Source organism: Schizosaccharomyces osmophilus, chromosome 2 (genome assembly GCF_027921745.1).
Source record: "Schizosaccharomyces osmophilus chromosome 2, complete sequence".
NCBI lineage: Eukaryota > Fungi > Ascomycota > Schizosaccharomycetes > Schizosaccharomycetales > Schizosaccharomycetaceae > Schizosaccharomyces > Schizosaccharomyces osmophilus.
The window spans coordinates 1127490-1148880 of record NC_079239.1 but is presented as its reverse complement, the minus strand read 5'-3'; the positions used below and the strand labels follow the sequence as shown (position 1 = coordinate 1148880).

Here is a 21391-nt window from a genome sequence, read left to right as displayed (position 1 = left end):
ATAACAATTGTTTACTAAACATAATTGGACTAACCTATAAGTTCGTAATTAAATTTTAATATAGCAATAAAGAGCAATGTAAATAAACTGAGTCTAGATGTGATGGACTTTGTTACCCGACGACAAGACCTCATTCAAACTGGCTTTTGACAACAACTTAAGCCGTAAAATCGAGAGAAAAGTTTCTGGAGCCTTTTATTGGTAAAAGGTTCAGAATGATTAATCAATGAATTTATTGAAGCATGTTTTTCCAGAAAATAACTACGAAGCTTATGAAGGACTACTACCACCAGCTGTTTTCTTTCGCTTGACGAAGCAAGAAGAAATTATCGTTGGCTCATCTTGTGAAATTAAATATAATGATTTTCTAATTTTTGGAAGCATTTACATTAGTACCTCTTTCCTTTGCTTTCATAGTTTGGATTTAAAGACTCGATTTACGTTTCCTCTCTCTACTATCAGGCAAGTAGAACGGACAGCATCAGACACCGATGTGTTTGTATTCGATTTAATAACCCTTCAAAACCAAATTATACATCTTACTATAAAGGGTACACGTCAACAGTCTGAACTTTTTTGTGATCGATTACTACGACAATTACGAGTGACTTCACCTGAGGCTGGCGATGTTAAAGAATTCCTACATACTTTAGCATCAGAAAAGCTTCTTCATTCTGGAATACTCAAGAAAAGTAATAACGAAAATCAAGCAACGTTATATCATCGACTTAATTTTTCGACAGGATTGGGAGCACTCTTTGGATTTCCCTCGAAATTAATAAACCCGAAGTTTCATTCAGATATACATGAAAAGGAACAACTCGATCGATGGAGAAAGTATTTTCTAAAAAGCGGAGCCAATTTTAACTTTGTGCAAACCCCTTTTTTCTTTACGCTATTGCAGAATGGCATTCCAGATAATTTGAGAGCAGACGTATGGGAAACATGCTCTGGAAGCTTGTATTGGCGTTGGAAATCAAAAAGCTTTTATAACGATAATGTTAATAGAGTACTAACAGAAACTTGTGAGTATGGAGATGAAATTGAAAGAGATTTGTCAAGAAGTTTACCGTCCTATCCAGCTTATCAATCGAAAACAGGTATAGATGCCTTGAGAAGAGTCTTGAGATTTTATTCTGGAGTAAAAACTGATATGGGCTATTGCCAGGCAATAAATATCGTTGTTGCAGCCTTATTGATCTATTGTACTGAAGAACAGGCTTATTTCTTGTTCTCTCAGATATCTGAACTTTACGTCCCTGGGTATTATGGCAAATTAATTCACGGTCTTTTACTTGATCTTACTGTTTTTGAGTACACCCTACAACAGACACTTCCTCATCTTTATCAAAAAATATTTGAGATGAAGATGGACTTGAGACTTATTACAATAAATTGGTTTTTTTCACTTTTTATCAAGGATTTCCGACTAGATTACGCTATGCAAATCCTCGATTATTTCATAACAAACGGACCTAACGTGTTATTTCAAATAGCCCTCGCTCTATTTAAAATTAATGCTCACGGGATTTTGAATGCCGTTGACGATGCTTCTGTAGTGAATGTTTTCCAAGATTGCTTTGCTAAAATCAACACTGAATCTTCAACGACGACATGTAATGGAAGTACTACTAACAAACCAATTTCATCTACATTTTCACAACTCCAGGCCATTGCCTTTGAATACTTTGATTTCATCACCAATGGTTATATATTAGCGAAAAGAACGGAGTTTAGAGAAACGGTTCTCACTTCTTTAAAGCTCTTTACTAAGCGTTCGCACCTTCGCGGTCTGTATCAGCATACTAAATTATCAAACATAAGTTTGGAAAGTCTTTACGATGCTTTTATTGATGGCATCGGTGAAGACCATTTATGTCACAGCCGCATAATGGAGCAGAAAATAAATTATAATGGCTTTGAGAAACTCATAAAAAAGTCAATTCCACGGCAGATTTTTTTAGAAAAGGCCGCTCATTATCAAAAAAGTGAAAGAAAATTATTTAAGAGGTTATATAATTGGCTAAATAGGACTTCAGATCTTAACGTTCCGTTAACGTTTGAGAAACTAATTATTGGCATTGAAACGATGAATGTACTAGCCAAAGAGGCTCCAGAAGTATTCTGTTTTCAGTTATACGATTTTAATGAAGAAAAAAAATTACAAACGGACCAAATCGTTGAACTATCAGAATCATTAATTCTTATTTGCTGTTATGAAGGAAACCACGAGGATGATGAAAGACTAACAGTGATAAGTGATTTTTTGCGCTCTTGCTTTAATAAACGTAAACAAAATCAAAAAGAGGTTCAGATATCTCTTGAACAATTTCAATACATCGCTGCAAACACTTCGCTGCTGCCAATACTCGGGTTTTTTATAGAGAAGTTAGTCAAAGGAATGCTCACAAAACGAAACACGATACAATAATTACGTTCACTCACGAGTCAAGGTGCAAGTTATAATTTAATAAAAGTGATATTTATTGCATTTCGTCTTATTTTTTATCTTACGACGCTATTTAACCCTTTCTTTTAGGTTTTGTTTTATTATAATTTGTAATTATTGATGCATCCAACCTTCCACGTCCATTATTGTATTTATAGGCCATTTTCTAATTGGTTCCACTTCAAGAGAGGATTTATATCCTTCTTCAAACATTCTTATTCCCGTGTAAGCAATCATAGCGGCATTGTCACTACAAAGTTCCAAAGAAGGGTAAACAAGCTTCATTTCAGGAGCCAATTCTCTTTTATGAAGTGAAATTAGTTGCTCTTTCAGCATTTTCTTCAAAAGGGAGTTTCTGGCAACACCTCCACTACAAACTAAGAAACGCACTTTTGATAGATCAAGGGATTCAATAGCCTTTGTCATCTTCTGGCAAATGTGCTTAAAGGCAGCTTCCTGAAGCTTATAAGCCAGAAGTTTCTTTTCTGAGGTAGCCCATGTCTTTGACGTGATGATCCTTCGAGCATAAGATTCCAATCCAGAAAAGGAAAAATTAGGATTATGTGCCTTATCTCCACTACTCATGGGATTCGGTGGGTTACAGTCGATACTCTTATCGTTTAAAGTGGGAACAGCAAACTTTTCAAGTGCTGCAGCTGGCATTTGATTATTCCAAGGAATTTCTAAATACTTGGCGCATTTATCAAGATAATCACCAATAGCTATGTCGGTTGTTGATGCCAAAATTTCATGAGCGACTACCGACTTAGATAATATTAGAATAGTATGGCCCCCAGAAACTAAAATGGATAAAAAGGGGAATGAGACTCGAGACTCCAATTGCACTGTCAATGCATGTGCTTGCTAATGATCATGAATTAGCGTCTCATTGAGAAGCACCTGGCTAATATCTTACCATGTGATGTACAGCCAAAAGGGGTTTATCAAGGCCAACAGCTAAACCCTTGGCAAAATTTAACCCGATAGCTAAAGGTCCCATCATGCCAGGGCCACGGGTGACAGCTATAAGGTCATATTTCGAGACGCCTAGTGATCGAGACTGATTTATCGTTTCGTAAACAACTTTCGCCAAGTTCTTTTGGTGTTCTTGAATGACAACTGATGGGTGTATTCCCCCGTATTTTTCATTTTTTGAAAGTGTTCGATGAGTATTGAGGCAAACAATTTTTGGTAAAGACTCACTCGAAGATTTCTGGACACTTTTTCCGTTAGCGAAGTTTTCACATAGTTCATAAAATGGTTGCTTACACGGCCACCGAAGTATCATCACAGGAGGTCTCAATCGCCAGGGACGTAATATTCCGACATGGTGGTATCACTTTTTTGTAGTTGAATCCACAATGTAACTGATTCCTAAGTCTGTACCACCGATACATCTCCAAAAATAACAGAATTTACCATTAAATGTCTAAGAATGTCGCTGTAAAATATATTGTAGTTTACCGATAGCCTTTCCGAAACTTTTTCTTATTATGTAGAAATTTAAATTGAATGCAAACTATATTATTATAATAACAATATACAGAACCTCCTATTGTTAATTCAAGCTCTTTTACAGTGTTCATTTCGAATCCTCTTACCTCTATGTACAACGATGAATAGGAAAACTTCGATTATTCGTTAATTCCCATGTTGTCAATAGGCGCGTCCATCACAAAATCGACATCCCCCATTGCCAAACTTGTGCACTGAAACCTACTAAATCAATTAATGAGGAATATATTAGAACATACCCTTAAAATAGTATATAACGATCTATATAGTATACATTACAAATATGCTTATATATTTGTATACTTGCGCATATGCTTTTACATTCATATTTCATATATTATAAGTATAACTGCTAAAAGCAATACAGTTTATATATTTAATTAAATACCCAATTAAAAGCGGGCATGTGGTGTAGATGGTTATCACGCTTCCTTAGCATGGAAGAGGTCCCAGATTCGAGTTCTGGCTTGTCCAAATATTTTTTTCTTAAAAAACCTTATAACGAGGACATATACAGAAACAGTATCAGTCAATTAAAATTTTCAAAGTGGATTTATTACATGGTTTTTATATATTTTATGAAATATACTTATAGCTATTTTAATTCGCATTTCAAAGAAACTTTAATTGACGACCGCCTCCACCTAAGTTCTTTTGAATAATTCAACTTGCAACTAGCAAGCCACAGCCTTCACAAAAGATAAAAGGGTCACTTGCTACGTGAATCAAATTTGATTTTGGAAAGCAATAATGCTAAGACATTGCTTTTTTCAATTGCCTAAAAGGCAGGTCTTGTGGCAGTGTAGTCATGGAAAATGTATGTTCAAGAAGGAGTAAGACAATAGTGTGATACTGACTCAACAATAGTTTTTCATAATACAGCTTTCTCAAATGCTATAAATAACTTTTGCATGCCTGCGTTGTCACCTACGATGGAAGAGGGAAGCATTGCAAAATGGATTTTAAAAGAGGGTATGAAAATTGAAATGACACTTGTAATGCATGAAATCTTACAAAAATTAGGAGATACTTTTAAGGCTGGCGATGCTATTTTAGAGGTTGAAACCGGTATGTTTAGTTTATTGGCAATGTCCAGTACTAACTATTACAAATAGACAAGGCTACGATGGACGTTGAGGCACAAGACGATGGCATTCTAGCAAAAATATTAATCAATCCTGGTACTAAAATTGCCGTCGGTAAAGAAATTGGTATTCTTGCTGAGGAAGGAGATGATTTATCTAAAATCAAGCTTCCTGAGGTTTCAAGCACACCCGAGAAAGTCACGAATTTGAAGCCATCATTGGAACCTAGTTCTTCTTCTTCTTCTTCCTCTTCCCAAAACACCCCTTTGCTTCCTTCCGTTGCACACTTATTGCATCTACACAAAATCCAGGATCCATCGGTTATTGCTGCCACCGGTCCTCGTGGTCGTTTGCTTAAAGGCGATGTTTTGGCTTTTGTTGGTGAAATTAAGAAGGATGCACCAAAATCCACACAGAAAGCTATCCAGAAGCTTGAAAAGCTTGATTTATCCAAAATGGAAGCTAAACCTATGGTCACAGAACAAAAGCCAGAAGCTGTTCCTGAAAAACCTCGTTTCGATATCGTCGAGACGAGTCTATCTTTGGCCAGTTTAATCAATATTACTAAAGTCACAAAAGAAAATACTGGTACGTCAGTATTAGATGGTTTATTTCAAAACTTTTAACAATTTTAGAAGAACTTCCAGAAAAGATTAGAAACATTGTATCGTCAGCTATTTCTGAATCTTTGGCTTCATCCGAAATCCCAGACTTATTCCAAGATCCCGTAGAGAACGCTTATGAAACTTTATTAGGATTGCCTTCCTCAAAAACAAGTGATTTGCCAAATGCTCAGTGTATTACTGGGGAAGGATCAATTGATAATGTCGCTGATTTTCTTTGCAAATCTTCTATAATGTAAGCATTAATGATTTTTCAAACTGCTAACAATAATAGTTTACCAGCTCAATTATCTGACAGCTTGACATTATCGTTCGTCCGTCCAAATCCATTATTGGAAGGAAAGACAACGCTTGATGGTGTCTACGACTATCTATTGGGACCTGTTCAGGAACAAAATATATATAATCCATCTCATTCGAAAAATGAAGAGGTCGTCTTGAAAATATCATCCAATGCTCGCGTTGATAGCCAACGGGCCGTTTCGTTTATGAACAAAGTTAAAAGGAATTTGGAGGCTGCTTCTCTTAATTGATTATCGGAATTCACCGAATCTTCAGAAATAAATCCTAGACACTGAACTGTATTATCCTTCTTTTTCTTAAACTAATAACTATAGTTTTTGTTTTACAACTAACTAGGACAAAGTTAAATAATATAACCAGAATCTATTAACAACAGTGATGATTAGAACATAACGAGTGATACAATAACTAAACGAAACAGAAAATTACATCAAACAAATATACACGCCATGGACGTATTTCCAGTATTTCCAGTTTTCCTTTTTTTTATTTATACAGCAATAAGTAGATCCGTTGCGATTTATTAAGCCATCGACGGTCTTCGATTAATATTCACAGGGGGGGATCTGCTATTTTTTGACATTCCCAACGAAAACTTCTTTTCGACATTGTTACTGCTGTGTTTGGGATTCCATTTAGCCTTAGCAGATGATCGCTGGGCTCTAGATGATTTTTCATTCACAAATTCATCGTCAGAATCAGAATCTGGAAAAGTAGGATCTATGTCCTGAGGTACCATTAGGAAATACTTAGGAGAATGATTTGCTAAGGAAGAAGCAAACGCTAAACAGGCAGGTTGATCTTCATCAAACGTACCAGGTACAAAATCAGTGTCATCCGGAATTAAATTTTCGGATGGTGGAGCAGCAGTCTGTATAGGAGATGAAGGAGATTTTAAAGGTGATCGTCTCTCACCGACATTGTTGGATAAAGAAGATTCAGAGACAGCCCCTTCGCTTTCGTCGGTACCGCTATCAGCCTCTTCGTCAGAAAAATCTGAATCGTTTTCATTTTCGTCGTCATCATCTTCTTCGGTTTCATCTTCAAAAGAGGAAACATTGAGCTTTTTGGCAGGTGGTTTGGGAGACCTTATAGGTCTATACGTTTTACCTTTGCCAATATTATTAACATCTTTTTGAAATCTCACAGGATAAGCAAATTCGTTATCATCTTCTTCTTCATCAGAAGACTCAACCTTCAAATCGTTCTCCTTTTTTAACACATCCTCCAGCACATCGCGACAGGTGGTAGCAACCTGCTTGGGAGTAGCAGTACGGGAAGCCGACGTAGTCGGATTTTTTTCATTTGTTAAATTTCCTAAAGCAAAAGTGATTTTAGGAGGCTGTTTAACATACTGTTGTTCTTTGTTCAAATGCCCCAAGGGTTTACGCAGCATATTAGAATTTTGGCCTTTAATATGACCATCGCAAACGTATGATTTTTGAGGACGGTTTAGCAGCTGATTTTTGCTGATAACTGGGGGTGGAGATTTCCCGTATGGGCAGGGCTTTCTGGACTGTCCTTCATCAACTCGAGTAGGCAAGACGGCAAATTTGACGCGTTCCTGCAAAGGAGAGGTTCCAGAAGATTGCTCATCAGTATGCTGAATACAGAATTGAACCGAATGAGGTTCTGGAGCAGAAACCTTTGTTTCGTCAATGTTAGAAGGCTTGCAATGCAACAAAATGCTTAATAACCCCGTCATTGCAATAAGGATGCGAGAAATGCACAAAAAGAGTATCGAACCAATGAAAAAGAGATATATAAAGAGTCAAAGACCAGGGTACTTGAAATTTATATGTAATAAAAAACACGACCAATTCTTTAGTTGAAAGAGAATCTAATGCACAACTATAAGCAGCCAAAGCTGAACGAATAAACAACTAACAGAGCTCGTTCTTAGGAAGAAGAGCTAATTTTTTCTTTTTTTAAAATAAAACAAGACCGAATTCTAGGACAGGTACGTAATAAAAAACTGCGTTTTTCGTGAAGTAAAAAGGAAATACACACGCACACACGCAGAACAAGAAATCGGGTTATAAGAGAATTTTAAAAGAGAGAGAAAGCGAAATATGTTATAAAGAAAACATGATGGCTTCTTTATTACGTTCACAATCAAAATTCTAAGAAAAGTACAATTACTCAAGAGTGAGCGGTTAAGTGCAGAGTATATTCAGAATCTCCTGTTCGGTCCGAAATAATTCAATGATTTCTTTCTAGCTTTAGAGAAAATAGAAACTAAGCCAGTGAAACCGTTTGTTTGCGGCGAACACAAACAATTTTTCAAAATTTATCAGCCTTGAAACTTTTGAGTTGTTTATCGCCAACTAGAAACCAAATTTGGTCCCGAAATGCAACGAATTGAAATCGCACAGAACAGATACAAGTAAAACTTGCTCTTTCTCTTTCCTCACTGTCCAATAGATTGGTTAAAGAAAGCAAATTCGCCCCAGCGAAGAGAAGTCGTCCACTATAAACCTAGGGTAGGGTTTCCTGAAAACAAAAATTATCGGGTACAAACACAAAGAGTAGCGGGTAAAAACGTTTCTTCAAAAAAAGAGTGGGAAACAATGTCAATTTATAGATGTTGGCAAACTAATTTCCCGTCTTGCTTACACCAGTTTTACGCCTGAAAGTATCACGTCAAGTAACAGCGGAGTTGGGGAATCAGTTGCTTTTATGCTTTGTTTAGTAGGGTATGCATTGTTTCATGATGGCTTGTTACGCAAAGCTTTGAAAGAGGCAGATGCGGATTTGTTTGTCCTATACTTTGTCATTAGGAGAAAGTATAGGACAAACGACGGATGGTACATCAAATGTTTTGGGCAATAGGTAGAAATGTAATTAGAAAACAATAGAATGACTTAAAGTTAAGGAAAGGGTCTTTTTTGGGGTTGGAATTAGCAAAGTGTTTTTGAATGCTTGGAAGCGTAGAAAGTCCAACCGATGCTAATCTAACCGTGTAACTTGAATACTTGTATATTGTTCGTTCAAAAATAATTCAAAAAAATATTCAGTACATTTACATTATATCTTAAAGACAGAGGAACGGGAAAGTTCAAGTCGAGCTTGTAAGCGTTGTTCTAAAGTCATATTATGCATAGTATTTTCAAAAACCGAAGGTTCGGGAGACTTCCACTCTTGGTTTTTCACTTTAATACTTAAACCATCTTGTCGAGAAGTCCAGCTTCTGCTTTCAATTTGGTTTTTCCTAGTTCCTTTGTAACCCAGTAATGGCGGCAGAATAAACAAGTCCACAACAGCGATCTTCGTTAAAGGTTTGAAGAGAGAAAAGTACCCGCAATGTGCCAACATGGTGACTATATCTGAGTCATCCGTATACACATCCGTTCCCCATAGTTCACGTTTGCCTAGGCGTGGATTAATCGCAGCATTCAACCATTTCGCATCAATTTCTATTCGGATGAATTTTCCGATGGCATTGTACATTAAAGGCAACTCAAACCATGGAGTATAGACGAATTGTCCAACGGGTTCCTTTTCCGATGATACGCATCGTTCCAGAAAGCCATCAAGGGCGGAATTGTCAATGTCTATGGGCGGGGAAACAAATTGTCGAACAGGAATATGTGGATATGCGTAAGGTATTTGACTTTCACCATCTAAATTCTGAGAATCTTCATACGCTGGACTTGAATACGGCCATGGCGCGGACCCTGCTATTGCTAAGGAACTTAATGCTGCATCCGGATGGGAGGGAAGAGTTGCTGTTGGCTCTCCAGTACCACCGAATTGCTGGAAGTGTTCTTGATTTTCTTTCTGATTCTCCTCTTCTTTTTCTACTTTGGTCTTTTTTTCTGAATGATTGCTAGCCGTTGGGGAGGAATTCTCTGACGACGTCGGTGTTGATGTAGCCATTGGCACTGCTTCTGTATGAGTAGATTTAATATCATTTTGACGAGATTCAACTCCCTCGGGACTTTTGGGGCTTTGCGGGTTTTCAAGGATAGAGCCAATGGATAATACTGAGAATCCTACCTTCTCTGGTTTTGGTGTACTGTGCATGCTGTCCTCATGACTGGGTTCTTGATGTTCTTCTTCACTAGCACTTCGGTTAGAAGGTACGGACTCGATGCTTCTTACCTAGCAGTATGGCTCGACTGTCGATTTTCCATGAAGATTGTATGTATTATTACAATCTGCTGTATTCGTATGGTTTGACCAGCAATCTCCTACAGAATACCAAATTCGAACATAGCACACTATAGTAGGAATGTCATAGATGACGGTACCTCAGTAAGAACAGCCTGAGTTTATAGCAAACATAATATTCAAGTAGCTTAGGTATACATTGAGGAATAGCTATTCGAAAAAGGATTTAGCTCCCTCAAAACACCTTGGTAGGTTTACCTATTCGTTGAATTGATGTATGAAAAGCAGCGTGGATTGGTTTTCGTGTATTGCAACTGCAGACAGAAACGCGTATATGGAACATAAAAGAAACATTCATTACAAAAACATGCTAACGAGAAAACTTAGTATTATTGGATAAGCTTTACGGTAAATTTATCCAATTCTATCATGGGATCTACTCCTGAGGCGAAAAGGGCCGAATCACAGGAAAACAAGAGTCAACCCACTAGTCTTCAATATATGTGCATGAAACAGTACATGTGCGAGAAAGCAGAGGATGACAGCAACAAAGTGGTATGCTTAACGGTACATCGGTTTTTTCGAAAGTATGCTAAAGACAACGGCTTGTAAAGTCCAAATCCTCCTTTTTGAAAAAATTTCTAACATAAAGCATAGGATTCGAGGTGGTCTAGAGGAAGTGCAACCATTGAATGGATTAGTTGGATTAGAGGTTGAATAGAAATTTTATCTTGGAGTATTCCATTTCTGTGATTCCCAATTGACAATGTGAAAAGATTTGCTATCCAACTCCAAATCTTGGCTCGCCTTTGCAAAAGCGGCTTGTCGAGGTGAATTCAGAACCTGAGGTTGATTGGCATCTAGAATCTTCCGCAAAGCATTTTCAGCTAAACGAGATTCTTTCGTAGCCAGTTCTCGTATCCGTCTGGGAGACGTAGGTCTTACTGGGTACACGGGGCTAGCTAAATACGTGTGAGAGGCAGGAAACGGGGGCAAATGGTTTGCTACATAACTAGGTCGGTTTTGAGAAACAGCCAAAGACCCAAGCAAGTGAGATATCATGCTAGAGTCCAGTGATGATTTAAAGCGATCCGGTATATCAGCGGACTTGTGAATCGTTTCTTCCAGATTTTCAATGAATTCTTGTGATAATGGCTTGTATACTGTATGCAACTCTTTATGAAGGCTTGATACAGGTATATTATTCAAATTCAACCAATGCGCAACGTCTTGAGTAGTAGGTTCATTATGTTTTCCAAGTTGTGTGTGGATTGCTAGTTCGTAAAATAAAGCCCTGATGTCTGTAGACGCAGTTAGTAATGGTTCCAAAAGATGGCTTTTTCATACGTTTGTCGATTGCATCCAAAAACATTCGTTCAGCCGCTTTCGTTATTCCGTCAAACCCATTGTGCTGAAGAATATTGTATAGTATAGTTTCCATATTGTAAATCTGAGAAGATGTAAAGGTTTTTCAAATGCGCCCAAATGTAACAAAGATGAACGCAAGTACTTGTCACGAGACTACTTTTTCGACCGAAGGCACTTAACCTTCCTTAACAGGCAGAATACGTGATGGGAAAACTCGCTTTCTTGTCTGGTTCTTCAATGTACGTCGCTTTCCAAGGTACGCGTTTTAAATTGAAAGGGTTTCCCGTAAATATCTCATACACAGAGTAAGTAAAGAAACAAATAAATTGATTCTTCGTCAAGGAAAAGAAAATGAAACAAGTTCATATATATTGAATTCGCGTTGAAAAGGTCTTAATTCAGTTTCTGCAAATAGCGATTTCGTGCATGGCCCTTTATATTATTTACCATACTTCACTGTACTTCATTTTCTCTCACTATGATTTAGTAATAAACAACCCCGTACAAAATTTGGATAAATCATTCATTCTCAGTAAAAGCGATCAGTAGTTTATCCATGAAATCAGTGTATATTTAACAAGGATGTCCTTGACCACAAGCACAGAGGTCTCAGGAGAACAACGTTTGGGATTGGATTTTGGAACCCTGGCAAAAAAATAAAGGAAATCAAATTTCTAAACGATACCAACTCAGTCTACGATTCGATTCCATCTCTACAGTATATGTTTTGTTTTCCAAATGGTTTACAGAGGTCCTTCGAGTTCACTATGTCTCCAACTAGCGGAGACATATCGTATAGTAGCTAATAGTAAACTTACCAACTCCCCCTTCTCTACCAATTCATTTCAAGCTTAGCTTTTGCAGTTTTTTTCATTATGGCTGTCGGACCTGTTACTGGACTTTTCAAAAGGTATGATTTGGTCATGTTCAGAGAAAAACGCGACCTTGATGGTTAGACTGGTGATTTTAACATTTGTTGCAGACAAATTATCGTTGACTTTTCTACGATTCTTGGTTTAGGAACCGCTGGTGGCTTGGTGTGGTGGTACGGTTACCACAAGCCTGCCTTCAAGCAACGTGATGAGTATTACAAGAAACTTGCTGCAGAAAAGCTTTCCGAATAAACCGGATGACCTGTGAACATGTCTAATATGCGTCAATTTAACGATGAAGTACTCCACATTGGTCTTTTTTTCCCTTTTTTTTCAATTATGTTTTCGCACTCCTTTTACTACTAATTGACTTCATTTGAAATTTAGCTCGTTTACCCTTCTTTGGCGAAAACCCATAGGTGTTTGTTCAATATGAAAGGTGTTTTAAATTTTTTATTGATTTTGGCTCTTGATGAGCAAGAATGAAACCGGTAGACTGATTTAGATTTACGACCACCCGTAGTCATAAGTAGTTTGTATCCCAGACTGGTCCCAACTCCATCGAAACTGTCTGTAATTTCTCCATGTGATCAACTAACTTCGTATTGTATTTTTGAAGGAGAAACGGATGTAGGCCGTATAGAATAGGCGTTGCACTTTGATGATAGTTAAACGGTGAAGTTACAAAAGAGAAAAAGAAATTACGGGGAAAAGAAGACTAAATGGTTACAAATGAAGACAACGAAGCCTCCCATTGACTGATTATTCATACCCTTTTCTTACCAAGTAAAAATTGTCAGCCCGGAGCAGTCATAAATAGCACACACAGTTTGTTGAGTAAAAAGTAAAGAAAAGAAAAGTGTATAAATATATAGGAATATAGCACCTGTGTTCTAATTATAAATAAAATAGTAGTATGCGGTAAGAAAGATCGGACATGCAAACTGTACTATGCTCTTCTAATTGCAAAAAGAAAACGTATATTTAGTTTAAGATGATCTCTTTCTAGAACGACGCTCCGACGGTGAGTCTGCTGTTCTTTTCCGCTTTTGCTTCCATAAAGAGCTAGGATTGATGGGTGTAGAGGCTGGTGCAGGGGATGACTGAGCCGGCAAGCTTGGGGTTGGTTTAGAGAAGGTATTTGAGCTCCCAACTGACAAGAGTGAATTGTTGGACTTGGAGTGGGCTGTTAAGCCAGATAGCCACTTATGGGTACTGGCGATTGGCTTTTCTAAACTATAAGCAACGGACGTATCTTCTAAAAAATCAATACGAGGCACAGCATTTGCTTGCCAATTCGGGGATCCGGGAGAACTAGCTGGAGGTGTAGACAATGTTGTCTTGTTCATGTCCAAAAGTAAATCGGTTAAATGCCTACAAACAGCGTTAGTAGAGGACTAGAAATACTTAAATATTTTCCTTTCCATCTCTTCTAAAGAAAAATAAAAAAAGCATACGTATTTTCCATCAAAATTCGACGGTAAACTTGTGAGATGTCTGCTATTTTCTGTTCAATTTCATCGGTTTCCTGAAGGACAACATCAAAAGATTTTCTCAATTTCAGATATTTCCTTTTAAATGACTTTACGGAAGCCATTTTTACTTTATTGAATACAGATCGTCAATTTCCTCTTATTTCATGCTTGACTCCTTTCTCGCCGGGATAGTGTAGCTTAGTGATATCATTAACCACTTTAAGCTAATGGTGCATTCTGTATCTTGGCAGATGTTTATAAACTTGACATATAGTAAATAAACAAAAGAAAAGAAGTAGAAAATGTTGACATTAGCAGTTGGTATCAAAGAGCGTCCTAAACAAATTTGGTTTTTTTTGTGAATAAACCCATGGCAGTCTACTTTTACAGTGTCGCATGTCGGGCTTTTACATACTTCATTGATACTAGAAAAGTTAGGAACCATTTGGTCCTCAAGTGAATTATGGTGTCACATTCCTTTTTGAACTTGTTTGTATTGTAAAATAAATAGAAAGAAATATCTGCTAATGCTTGTACTGCTCTGTTTCAGCTACATCTAAAAGATATTCCTACACTTGGATCAACAAGTTACATTATAGAGAAATTAATACATATAGAAATCATATTTATGCTAAAATGAAGATGAGTCGCTTTTTAATTTCCAAAATAACTTCTCTCGAGTGAACAAAGCAAACGATATTAGAGACAAACTCGTCAATGTTTAGAAGAGTACAAATATTAGTCGATAATTACGATGAAAAAATATAAAAATGAAGCAGCATTCCAAACAATTATAACATCTATTATTCCTTCTATTCTGTGTACGAATTTGACGAAAGCATATCTAGGACCACTATAAGGGAGAAATGAACGACTGTAAAGGACGGAAAAGCTTTCTATGGTATGCAATATAGTAGTCCATTTCGGAAAACTATTATTTAAGTGCCGTTTATCCAAGGGTAATGATCATCTCCAGGGAATTAAAAAATGTAGTGAATAAGACAGACCTAATCCAAAAAAAAAAAGAAATATATATTATACGCTTAAGCGATGAACCAAACCAAAAAAAACCTTAGAATGAAGAAAAGAATCCCTTTCCCTCAATTTATTTTTTATCACTTTTCAAAGGCAATAATCACGCTCGAGAAAATATGATTAGAGGATAAAGAGCCGGACGTGTTACCAAAATTACAGGCACCTGCTTGTTTTTTTTTTTTAATTATTCGTGCTGAACTTGTAACCACACCTAGGACATTCATAAAAGACAGTGGAGCCTTCATCAGCACTTCGTAATTGTAGGGTATGGAAAGTCATTTGATCGTTACCGCATTTAGGACACTTTTCGTCAATCTAGATATATGTTAGTATTCGATTAGATGAACAAGAAAAGTGATCATGAATTCATCAAGTTCTACGAAAAAGACATGACAAATATCACAGTGTGTGTCTTTCATAAAAGCATGAGAAACCAACACAATTCTACGTACCGTTGCAGCCTCCTCCTTTTGTGTATCCACTTGGACAATGCTATGTTTTAATTTCAAAGCAGAAGGAAATGCATTGGGTCCACTCTTTGTTTCGACAGCCAAATTTGCAAATTGCGAAGAGGGATAAACAGATTGACATTGATCACAGGTCGTCCATTGTGCCGTAGTACTTTCTAAAAGATTTCCGCATTCAGAGCAAAATACCAAAGATCCAATGGCTGACATGTTCGCTCGTCTTTTCCTTTAGGTGGAAAGCAAGGTGAAGGAAAGGATTTGCATGTTCTTTTTTGCATCGAAAGTAAGGAAGTTTACCGTTTTAACGCAAGGCATTGCTAAGAAAATTTGGGCAACCCAACAATCATACGTTAGTAAACATATATTTTTAAATAAAAAATGCAGCAGTGTTTAATGGATGTAGAATGATGAATGTAGTCCTGTATGAAGTGTGAAAAGAAACAACAAGTTTTTGTTTACTTTCTCTTCACTCTGCTGAAAATGGTAATACATACATAGCAGCTACCTTTACACATTTCATTTTACCGAATGGGAATCCGGCAACCAATTTGATTTGCTTCTTCCTATTATAAATAAACTTGGCATACGAACCTTTGTATTTCCTGCTTTACTGTTTGTCCAAGAAGTAAATTTGCGACCAAATGCTCAAATCTAAGGTCGACGTCATAAAAATTCACCAAATAAAAAACAAGACAAACAGTAGGTATTTTTTTTTTTTACTTGCTGTATGACTGGAAGCTCTAGCTTGATGGGCGGACTAGTTTTATCACTGGTCATACTCCGTCATATCTCATGTCTAATCCAAAGCTACTCTTATAACTTACCTATACTGGAAAGCAACTGCGATCATCGCATGTTTTGAATTTAAGGAGCTTCTGATCTTGTAATAATTTACTCTTGTTTCATCTGCTAAATTTTTTTGTTCAAATAACGGGTTCGGGATTATTTCGTCAATATTGTACTTTACCCGTTCAATATTCTCTGCGGTTGAATTATTGAAGCTCAGATTAAAGACTTAACAGTTGGTTTTCATTTTTTCATTCTATTGATACCTATTTTCTGGTTTATCTCTTTGGTGTTTTTTCCTTTGTAAACATTTTTTGCATTTCTTACTTTTTGGGTCATTATGACTTCGCCATCCCGCGGTTGCCAAGTATTGAGGAAACATGGAGTCTCCTCTCTATTTTTGTTTGCACTAATAGTGCTCATGACTCAGATTGTGTCCTACTTTCACAATTCCTTAATATCCCCAGTCGACAGTCTTTACAAGCCTGACGGTACTCCTCAACTATCAGAGAAAGCAATAATGAGACATGTGAAGGAGCTTTCTGAAAATATAGGTTATCGAATTCTTGGTACAGTTGAACAGGATCGCGCTCGTCGATATATCATGGACGAGGTTTTAGCCATCCAGAAGAATTTGGAGAATAGTCCTCTCTCAAACACTCATGAAATTGAAGTTTACTATGAGTCAGGCGATGGTGCTCATCTTTTTGATTTTATGAACAAATATGTGATAAAAAAGTACCACGGTTTGAAGAATATCGCTGTTCGTCTCAGTAACGGAACTGATGCTTCCAAAGAGGAAGCCGTTTTAGTCAATGCTCACATTGATTCTACTTTACCTAGTCCTGGCGCTACCGATGATGCCCTAGCCGTGGGTATCCTTTTGGAAAACCTGCGTATTCTTTCCTCTCAGCCCACGCCTTTGACAAACTCGGTCGTTTTCCTCTTTAACGATGCTGAAGAATCTTTGCAGGATGCTTCTCATATGTTTATCACTCAAAGCGTCCTTAAGGACTCCGTGAAATACGTCGTCAATCTCGAGGCTTGTGGAACTACCGGTGCAGAAATACTGTTTCAAGCTACAAGTGATGAAATGATTAAAGCATACTCTCATGTGCCACGTCCGTTTGCTACTGTTTTAGCTGATGATGTTTTTCGTACTGGCATTATCATAAGTGACACAGACTTTCGCCAATTTGTCCAATACGGAAATCTTACTGGATTAGATATGGCAGTTGTTCAAAACAGCTACCTGTACCATACAAAGAAGGATAGAGCCCTCTATATCAGCCCTGGTACTGCTCAACAGTTTGGCGGAAACATTCTTGCTATTCTCCAATACTTAACGTCACACGAAGCTAACATGAACAATCTGGCTACTTCTGATACCGTTTACTTTTCGATTTTCAACCGGCTTTTCTTCATGTATTCAAGCACGACTGGTCGAATTTTGAATGCTGCTGTAGGTGGGTTGGGAATTTATCTTGCTATAAGGGGATCTGATTCTATAGTTTTACCCTTTTTGTTCCAGCTTCTTACGGTGTTTAGCGCATTCCTTTTCCCCAACATTTGGGCGTACGTATTTGGCAATGTCCTAAACAAAGGGATGAGTTGGTTCCGTAACGAGAATTGGCCTTTATTAATTTATTTGCCTGTGATTATTGCTTCTATCATATCTTCCTCTTGGATAAACAAGAAATCAGAGTATCAAACCTTTAAAGCCACCATCTTGGTATTTTCTTTGATGACATTCATTCCATTGCCCTCCGCTTATCTTGCTACGCTTATAGACTTTTTCATGATCCTCGCCCTTGTAATTAACGACTTTGTTTTTAGGAAACAGAAAGAAGTTCACCTTTTGAGTTACGTAATTGGATCAATTGGGTCTTTGACTGTTGGTCTTGAAGCCAGTATTACAATGCTTGATATCTTTGTACCTCTCACTGGCCGTATTGGAATCGAAAAGGTTGCCGATAATATTATTAGTACTATTTGCACTTGCTGTTTCTTTATTAGCTTCCCTCTCCTTTCGCCATGGATCCAACGTATACGTTCTCCTTGCTTTATAAAGTTTGGTTTTCTATTGTCTATACTAGTAGCTTTAAGTAGCTCTTACATTCTAGGTGGACAAGACACTTACTATGATGCTTTACATCCCCGACGAGTTTTCGTTCAACATATGGAAAACATTACATCAAATGAGTTTTCTTTACATATTGCCACTGCTGATTCTGCTCCAGGATTTGACAAACTTGTATCTAACGTGGCTAGTAAAATCTCCGAGGAACCAGCTGTTAAAACGGAAGTTAACGATTGGAATTCTGATTGGGATACAGTGTATCCTTTCAGTCAGTTCCTTGGATCGTATCGCATTCCCTTAAATGAAGAATCTAACTTTGAACACAAACCACGTTTGTCTTTCTCAAACAAGGTGGTAGAAAATGGAGTTGCTAATGTTACGGTGACAGTTGATTATCCTGGTTTGATCTGGACAGTTCTATCTTTTGATGCAGACTTAATATCTTGGTCTTTGCCGGAACTACCAAAATATGTGCGTAGACACCATATCCGTGAAGTGAGCGCCTACGGTATCAATTCGTATTCCTTTAATATGAGCTATGTCGATGAACCAATCTTTTTCGATTTTGTTGGTCTCGATGCTATAGGGCACTATCCCTCGAAATTTGAGGAAGGTGAACATCGTCCTAGTATGCGCATGTGTTCCAGTCTAAATGAAGTTTACTTGCCAGAATGGATTGACGCTCTTTGTATGGGCGTCGTATCGGCTGCATTTGAGTTGGATTAAAAGATTTTGTTCAACATTTCCAAATAGTTCTGTAAATAGAAATCATTTCCTAATGAAGAACCAGTACGACTTTTTGCGGAAATTTTGAGATCTAGTTTTTATTCACAAATGCTCCTTATGCGTTTGATAAGATTTATTAAAAAATGTATAGAATAAGACGTACAAAAACCGAATCTTAAAATAAGTATATAAAAAGCACGATCGACAAAGTCTCGGCCTACAGTATTAATCTTACTATTATATTATACAATCGATTTTTCATATACTGTTAAAACCGTGGCCAGAGCTCTACGATTCTTAGTGGAAAGAAACAGTCACAACTTGACAACACAAACATCCTTCCGTGTAAAACTTTACCCACAGCGCATTAGCCGGTATCACAACATGTCTCTTGTTCCACCCGAGAACGTAAGTAAATGAAATAAAACAAATGAGCTGTACTAATCTGTGTAGTTTCAACACATTCTCCGTCTTCTCAACACCAATGTTGACGGCAAGCATAAGGTCATGTACGCCATGACTCAAATCAAGGGTGTCGGTCGTCGTTACGCCAACATCGTCTGCAAGAAGGCTGATGTAGACATGTCTAAGCGTGCTGGTGAACTTACCACTGAAGAGTTGGAGCGTCTTGTTACCATCGTTCAAAACCCTACTCAATTCAAGATCCCTACTTGGTTCCTTAACCGTCAAAAGGATATTAACGACGGCAAGTCTCACCAATTGCTCTCCAACAACGTTGAGGGTAAACTCCGTGAAGATCTTGAACGTCTTAAGAAGATCCAAACTCACCGTGGTCTTCGTCACGCTCTCGACCTTCGTGTCCGTGGTCAACATACCAAGACTACTGGCCGCCGTGGTAAGACTGTTGGTGTCTCTAAGAAGAAATAAATTAAATAGTCATCATAACTTTGTAGAACTTAAAAATTTGGATTCGACACTTCTGGTGGTATAATACAGTACTTGAAGCGAAAATGTATAGCTAGTAAGAAACCTAATTTCTCATTCACAGAAAAAGAATTGTCTACGTCGTAAATGAAAGTTTGTAAATTTTATGTAGTCATGAAAACAACGGCAACGCCCTCGTTTCTAGTGTTTATATGAACGAGGTATTGGTTGAGTGTATAGTAAGAGCCATTTTAAAACCCGATTATTTAACGAATTGAACTTCAACAGTTCTCACACATTAAAGCATCTTTTCAGGGTTTTTATTTATTTTATAATATCAGAATACATATAGAAACACATTATCATTTCGAAATGAGTGGTTTTTACAAAGTATGGAGGTTCTGAATTTTAACCTTATATACTAACTGTTCTAAGGGCGTTGGTGCTGAACAAGAAACGTTATATACTAGTGCTGACAAGAAATTGATGCGAAACACGAGATTTCCACCTAGCTTTGGTACAAAGGTATGAGTGCATATACAGATGGCAAACCTGAACATCCTTCAAAGACTAGAAAGTAAATGCTAACTTCATATGAAAGGTGGATATGAAAAAAATAAATATTGAGGTACTAAAGCCCTGGATAGCTAATCGGTTAATCGAGCTTATAGGATTTGAAGATGAGGTAGTGATTGATTTCGTGTATAGCATGCTAGAAGAGGCTGTTGAGGCATCGAAAAACACCGATTCCCATAATGAGTCTGCTTTAGATCCTAAAAAAGTTCAAATAAATCTCACGGGGTTTTTGGAAAGCAAGGCGCCTGAATTTACGGAAGGGCTATGGTTATTAATATTATCGGCTTCTCAGAATCCTTATGGGATTCCTGAAAAGTTCATCCAGGAAAAGAAAGAAGAACTTTCTAAACTTCGGGTAAGTTCGCTGAAACGATCAACAAGTACTAAATCAGCTAGAGCCAAAGAGACGTTTCGGAATCTGAAGCCAGAAAAGAGATTGATCGCTCTTTACATCCAACCGAAGAGCGTACTTCCAGAGAAGATCGACAGTGGGATACTAGAGAACGGTCTAAAGTGCGACATAGACGAGAACCTCAAAGGTTTCCACGAAGAGAAATTCGCGAAAGATCATCCTACGAGAGAGAAAGGTCACCACGTCGACACCATAAAAGCAGGCATGAGGCTGACCCCCATGAGCGTCCCTATGCAGGCCGCAGTAGTTCACGAAGCTATCGTTCTTCTCATCATCCAGCGGGTGCTCATAAAAGACATGATGAGTTTGATGAGTTCGGAAGATCAAGACCTGAAAGGCGGGACTCTGACTACTATTCCAAGAGACACCGTAGTCGTTCACCTTATGAGGGTGAAGAAGAAAGGTTTTCTGAGAGATAAATTCCCAATCGAAATTAAGAATAGAAGCTATCTGACAATGTTATGATTAATGGTTTTACAAACGTATAGTTGCCCACTCTGATTACGGTGACACAATATAGAGTGAGAAGGGGTTTATTAAGTATATAAGGAGTAGATTGACTCGCACTCTTGTTAAACCATCTGAGTAGTATTCAGTTTTGTGTTACTTGACTCCGAAATA

The 21391-nt window shown here is 37.5% G+C and overlaps 13 protein-coding genes and 1 non-coding gene across 14 annotated transcripts; 8 read left to right on the top strand and 6 right to left on the bottom strand.

The window, feature by feature from the left end:
- Positions 1–226: 226 nt before the first annotated feature.
- Positions 227–2431, top strand: gyp2 (Rab GAP Gyp2; the record flags this gene model as incomplete). The annotated part of the gene is made up of 1 exon (XM_056181832.1): positions 227–2431. The coding sequence occupies one exon, from the start codon at positions 227–229 to the stop codon at positions 2429–2431; it is 2205 nt and encodes a 734-aa protein (XP_056037904.1).
- Positions 2432–2563: 132 nt separating this feature from the next.
- pgp1 (mitochondrial tRNA N6-threonyl-carbamoyl-adenosine (t6A) Pgp1) lies at positions 2564–3846 on the bottom strand (the record flags this gene model as incomplete). Its single annotated transcript, XM_056181831.1, has 3 exons — positions 2564–3313; positions 3366–3669; positions 3719–3846. 3 exons carry the CDS (start codon positions 3844–3846, stop codon positions 2564–2566), a joined length of 1182 nt encoding a protein of 393 aa, XP_056037903.1.
- A 518-nt stretch (positions 3847–4364) lies between these two features.
- SOMG_20146 lies at positions 4365–4438 on the top strand. The gene has a single exon. It is a non-coding gene; the product is annotated as a tRNA-Ala (tRNA).
- Positions 4439–4714: 276 nt separating this feature from the next.
- On the top strand, positions 4715–6205 carry pdx1 (pyruvate dehydrogenase protein x component, Pdx1; the record flags this gene model as incomplete). Its single annotated transcript, XM_056181830.1, has 6 exons — positions 4715–4781; positions 4832–4936; positions 4988–5032; positions 5080–5637; positions 5685–5907; positions 5947–6205. 6 exons carry the CDS (start codon positions 4715–4717, stop codon positions 6203–6205), a joined length of 1257 nt encoding a protein of 418 aa, XP_056037334.1.
- Positions 6206–6498: 293 nt separating this feature from the next.
- Positions 6499–7680, bottom strand: SOMG_03038 (DUF2457 family conserved fungal protein; the record flags this gene model as incomplete). The annotated part of the gene is made up of 1 exon (XM_056181829.1): positions 6499–7680. One exon carries the CDS (start codon positions 7678–7680, stop codon positions 6499–6501), a length of 1182 nt encoding a protein of 393 aa, XP_056037335.1.
- Positions 7681–9002: 1322 nt separating this feature from the next.
- On the bottom strand, positions 9003–10111 carry rxt3 (transcriptional regulatory protein Rxt3; the record flags this gene model as incomplete). Its single annotated transcript, XM_056181828.1, has 2 exons — positions 9003–10038; positions 10080–10111. The coding sequence occupies 2 exons, from the start codon at positions 10109–10111 to the stop codon at positions 9003–9005; spliced, it is 1068 nt and encodes a 355-aa protein (XP_056037332.1).
- A 406-nt stretch (positions 10112–10517) lies between these two features.
- Positions 10518–10809, top strand: SOMG_03036 (Schizosaccharomyces specific protein; the record flags this gene model as incomplete). The annotated part of the gene is made up of 2 exons (XM_056181827.1): positions 10518–10675; positions 10746–10809. The coding sequence occupies 2 exons, from the start codon at positions 10518–10520 to the stop codon at positions 10807–10809; spliced, it is 222 nt and encodes a 73-aa protein (XP_056037333.1).
- A 5-nt stretch (positions 10810–10814) lies between these two features.
- taf8 (transcription factor TFIID complex subunit 8) lies at positions 10815–11529 on the bottom strand (the record flags this gene model as incomplete). Its single annotated transcript, XM_056181826.1, has 2 exons — positions 10815–11389; positions 11436–11529. The coding sequence occupies 2 exons, from the start codon at positions 11527–11529 to the stop codon at positions 10815–10817; spliced, it is 669 nt and encodes a 222-aa protein (XP_056037330.1).
- Positions 11530–12331: 802 nt separating this feature from the next.
- On the top strand, positions 12332–12580 carry cox9 (cytochrome c oxidase subunit VIIa; the record flags this gene model as incomplete). The annotated part of the gene is made up of 2 exons (XM_056181825.1): positions 12332–12366; positions 12439–12580. 2 exons carry the CDS (start codon positions 12332–12334, stop codon positions 12578–12580), a joined length of 177 nt encoding a protein of 58 aa, XP_056037331.1.
- Positions 12581–13317: 737 nt separating this feature from the next.
- iec3 (Ino80 complex subunit Iec3) lies at positions 13318–13925 on the bottom strand (the record flags this gene model as incomplete). The annotated part of the gene is made up of 2 exons (XM_056181824.1): positions 13318–13702; positions 13786–13925. 2 exons carry the CDS (start codon positions 13923–13925, stop codon positions 13318–13320), a joined length of 525 nt encoding a protein of 174 aa, XP_056037329.1.
- Positions 13926–15018: 1093 nt separating this feature from the next.
- rpa12 (DNA-directed RNA polymerase complex I TFIIS subunit Rpa12) lies at positions 15019–15515 on the bottom strand (the record flags this gene model as incomplete). Its single annotated transcript, XM_056181823.1, has 2 exons — positions 15019–15153; positions 15291–15515. 2 exons carry the CDS (start codon positions 15513–15515, stop codon positions 15019–15021), a joined length of 360 nt encoding a protein of 119 aa, XP_056037524.1.
- Positions 15516–16431: 916 nt separating this feature from the next.
- Positions 16432–18897, top strand: erm1 (ER metallopeptidase Erm1; the record flags this gene model as incomplete). Its single annotated transcript, XM_056181822.1, has 1 exon — positions 16432–18897. The coding sequence occupies one exon, from the start codon at positions 16432–16434 to the stop codon at positions 18895–18897; it is 2466 nt and encodes an 821-aa protein (XP_056037327.1).
- A 384-nt stretch (positions 18898–19281) lies between these two features.
- On the top strand, positions 19282–19785 carry rps1802 (40S ribosomal protein S18; the record flags this gene model as incomplete). Its single annotated transcript, XM_056181821.1, has 2 exons — positions 19282–19305; positions 19351–19785. The coding sequence occupies 2 exons, from the start codon at positions 19282–19284 to the stop codon at positions 19783–19785; spliced, it is 459 nt and encodes a 152-aa protein (XP_056037328.1).
- Positions 19786–20154: 369 nt separating this feature from the next.
- pwi1 (splicing coactivator Srm160) lies at positions 20155–21189 on the top strand (the record flags this gene model as incomplete). The annotated part of the gene is made up of 4 exons (XM_056181820.1): positions 20155–20172; positions 20218–20307; positions 20384–20713; positions 20755–21189. 4 exons carry the CDS (start codon positions 20155–20157, stop codon positions 21187–21189), a joined length of 873 nt encoding a protein of 290 aa, XP_056038804.1.
- Between the last annotated feature and the right edge of the window lie 202 nt (positions 21190–21391).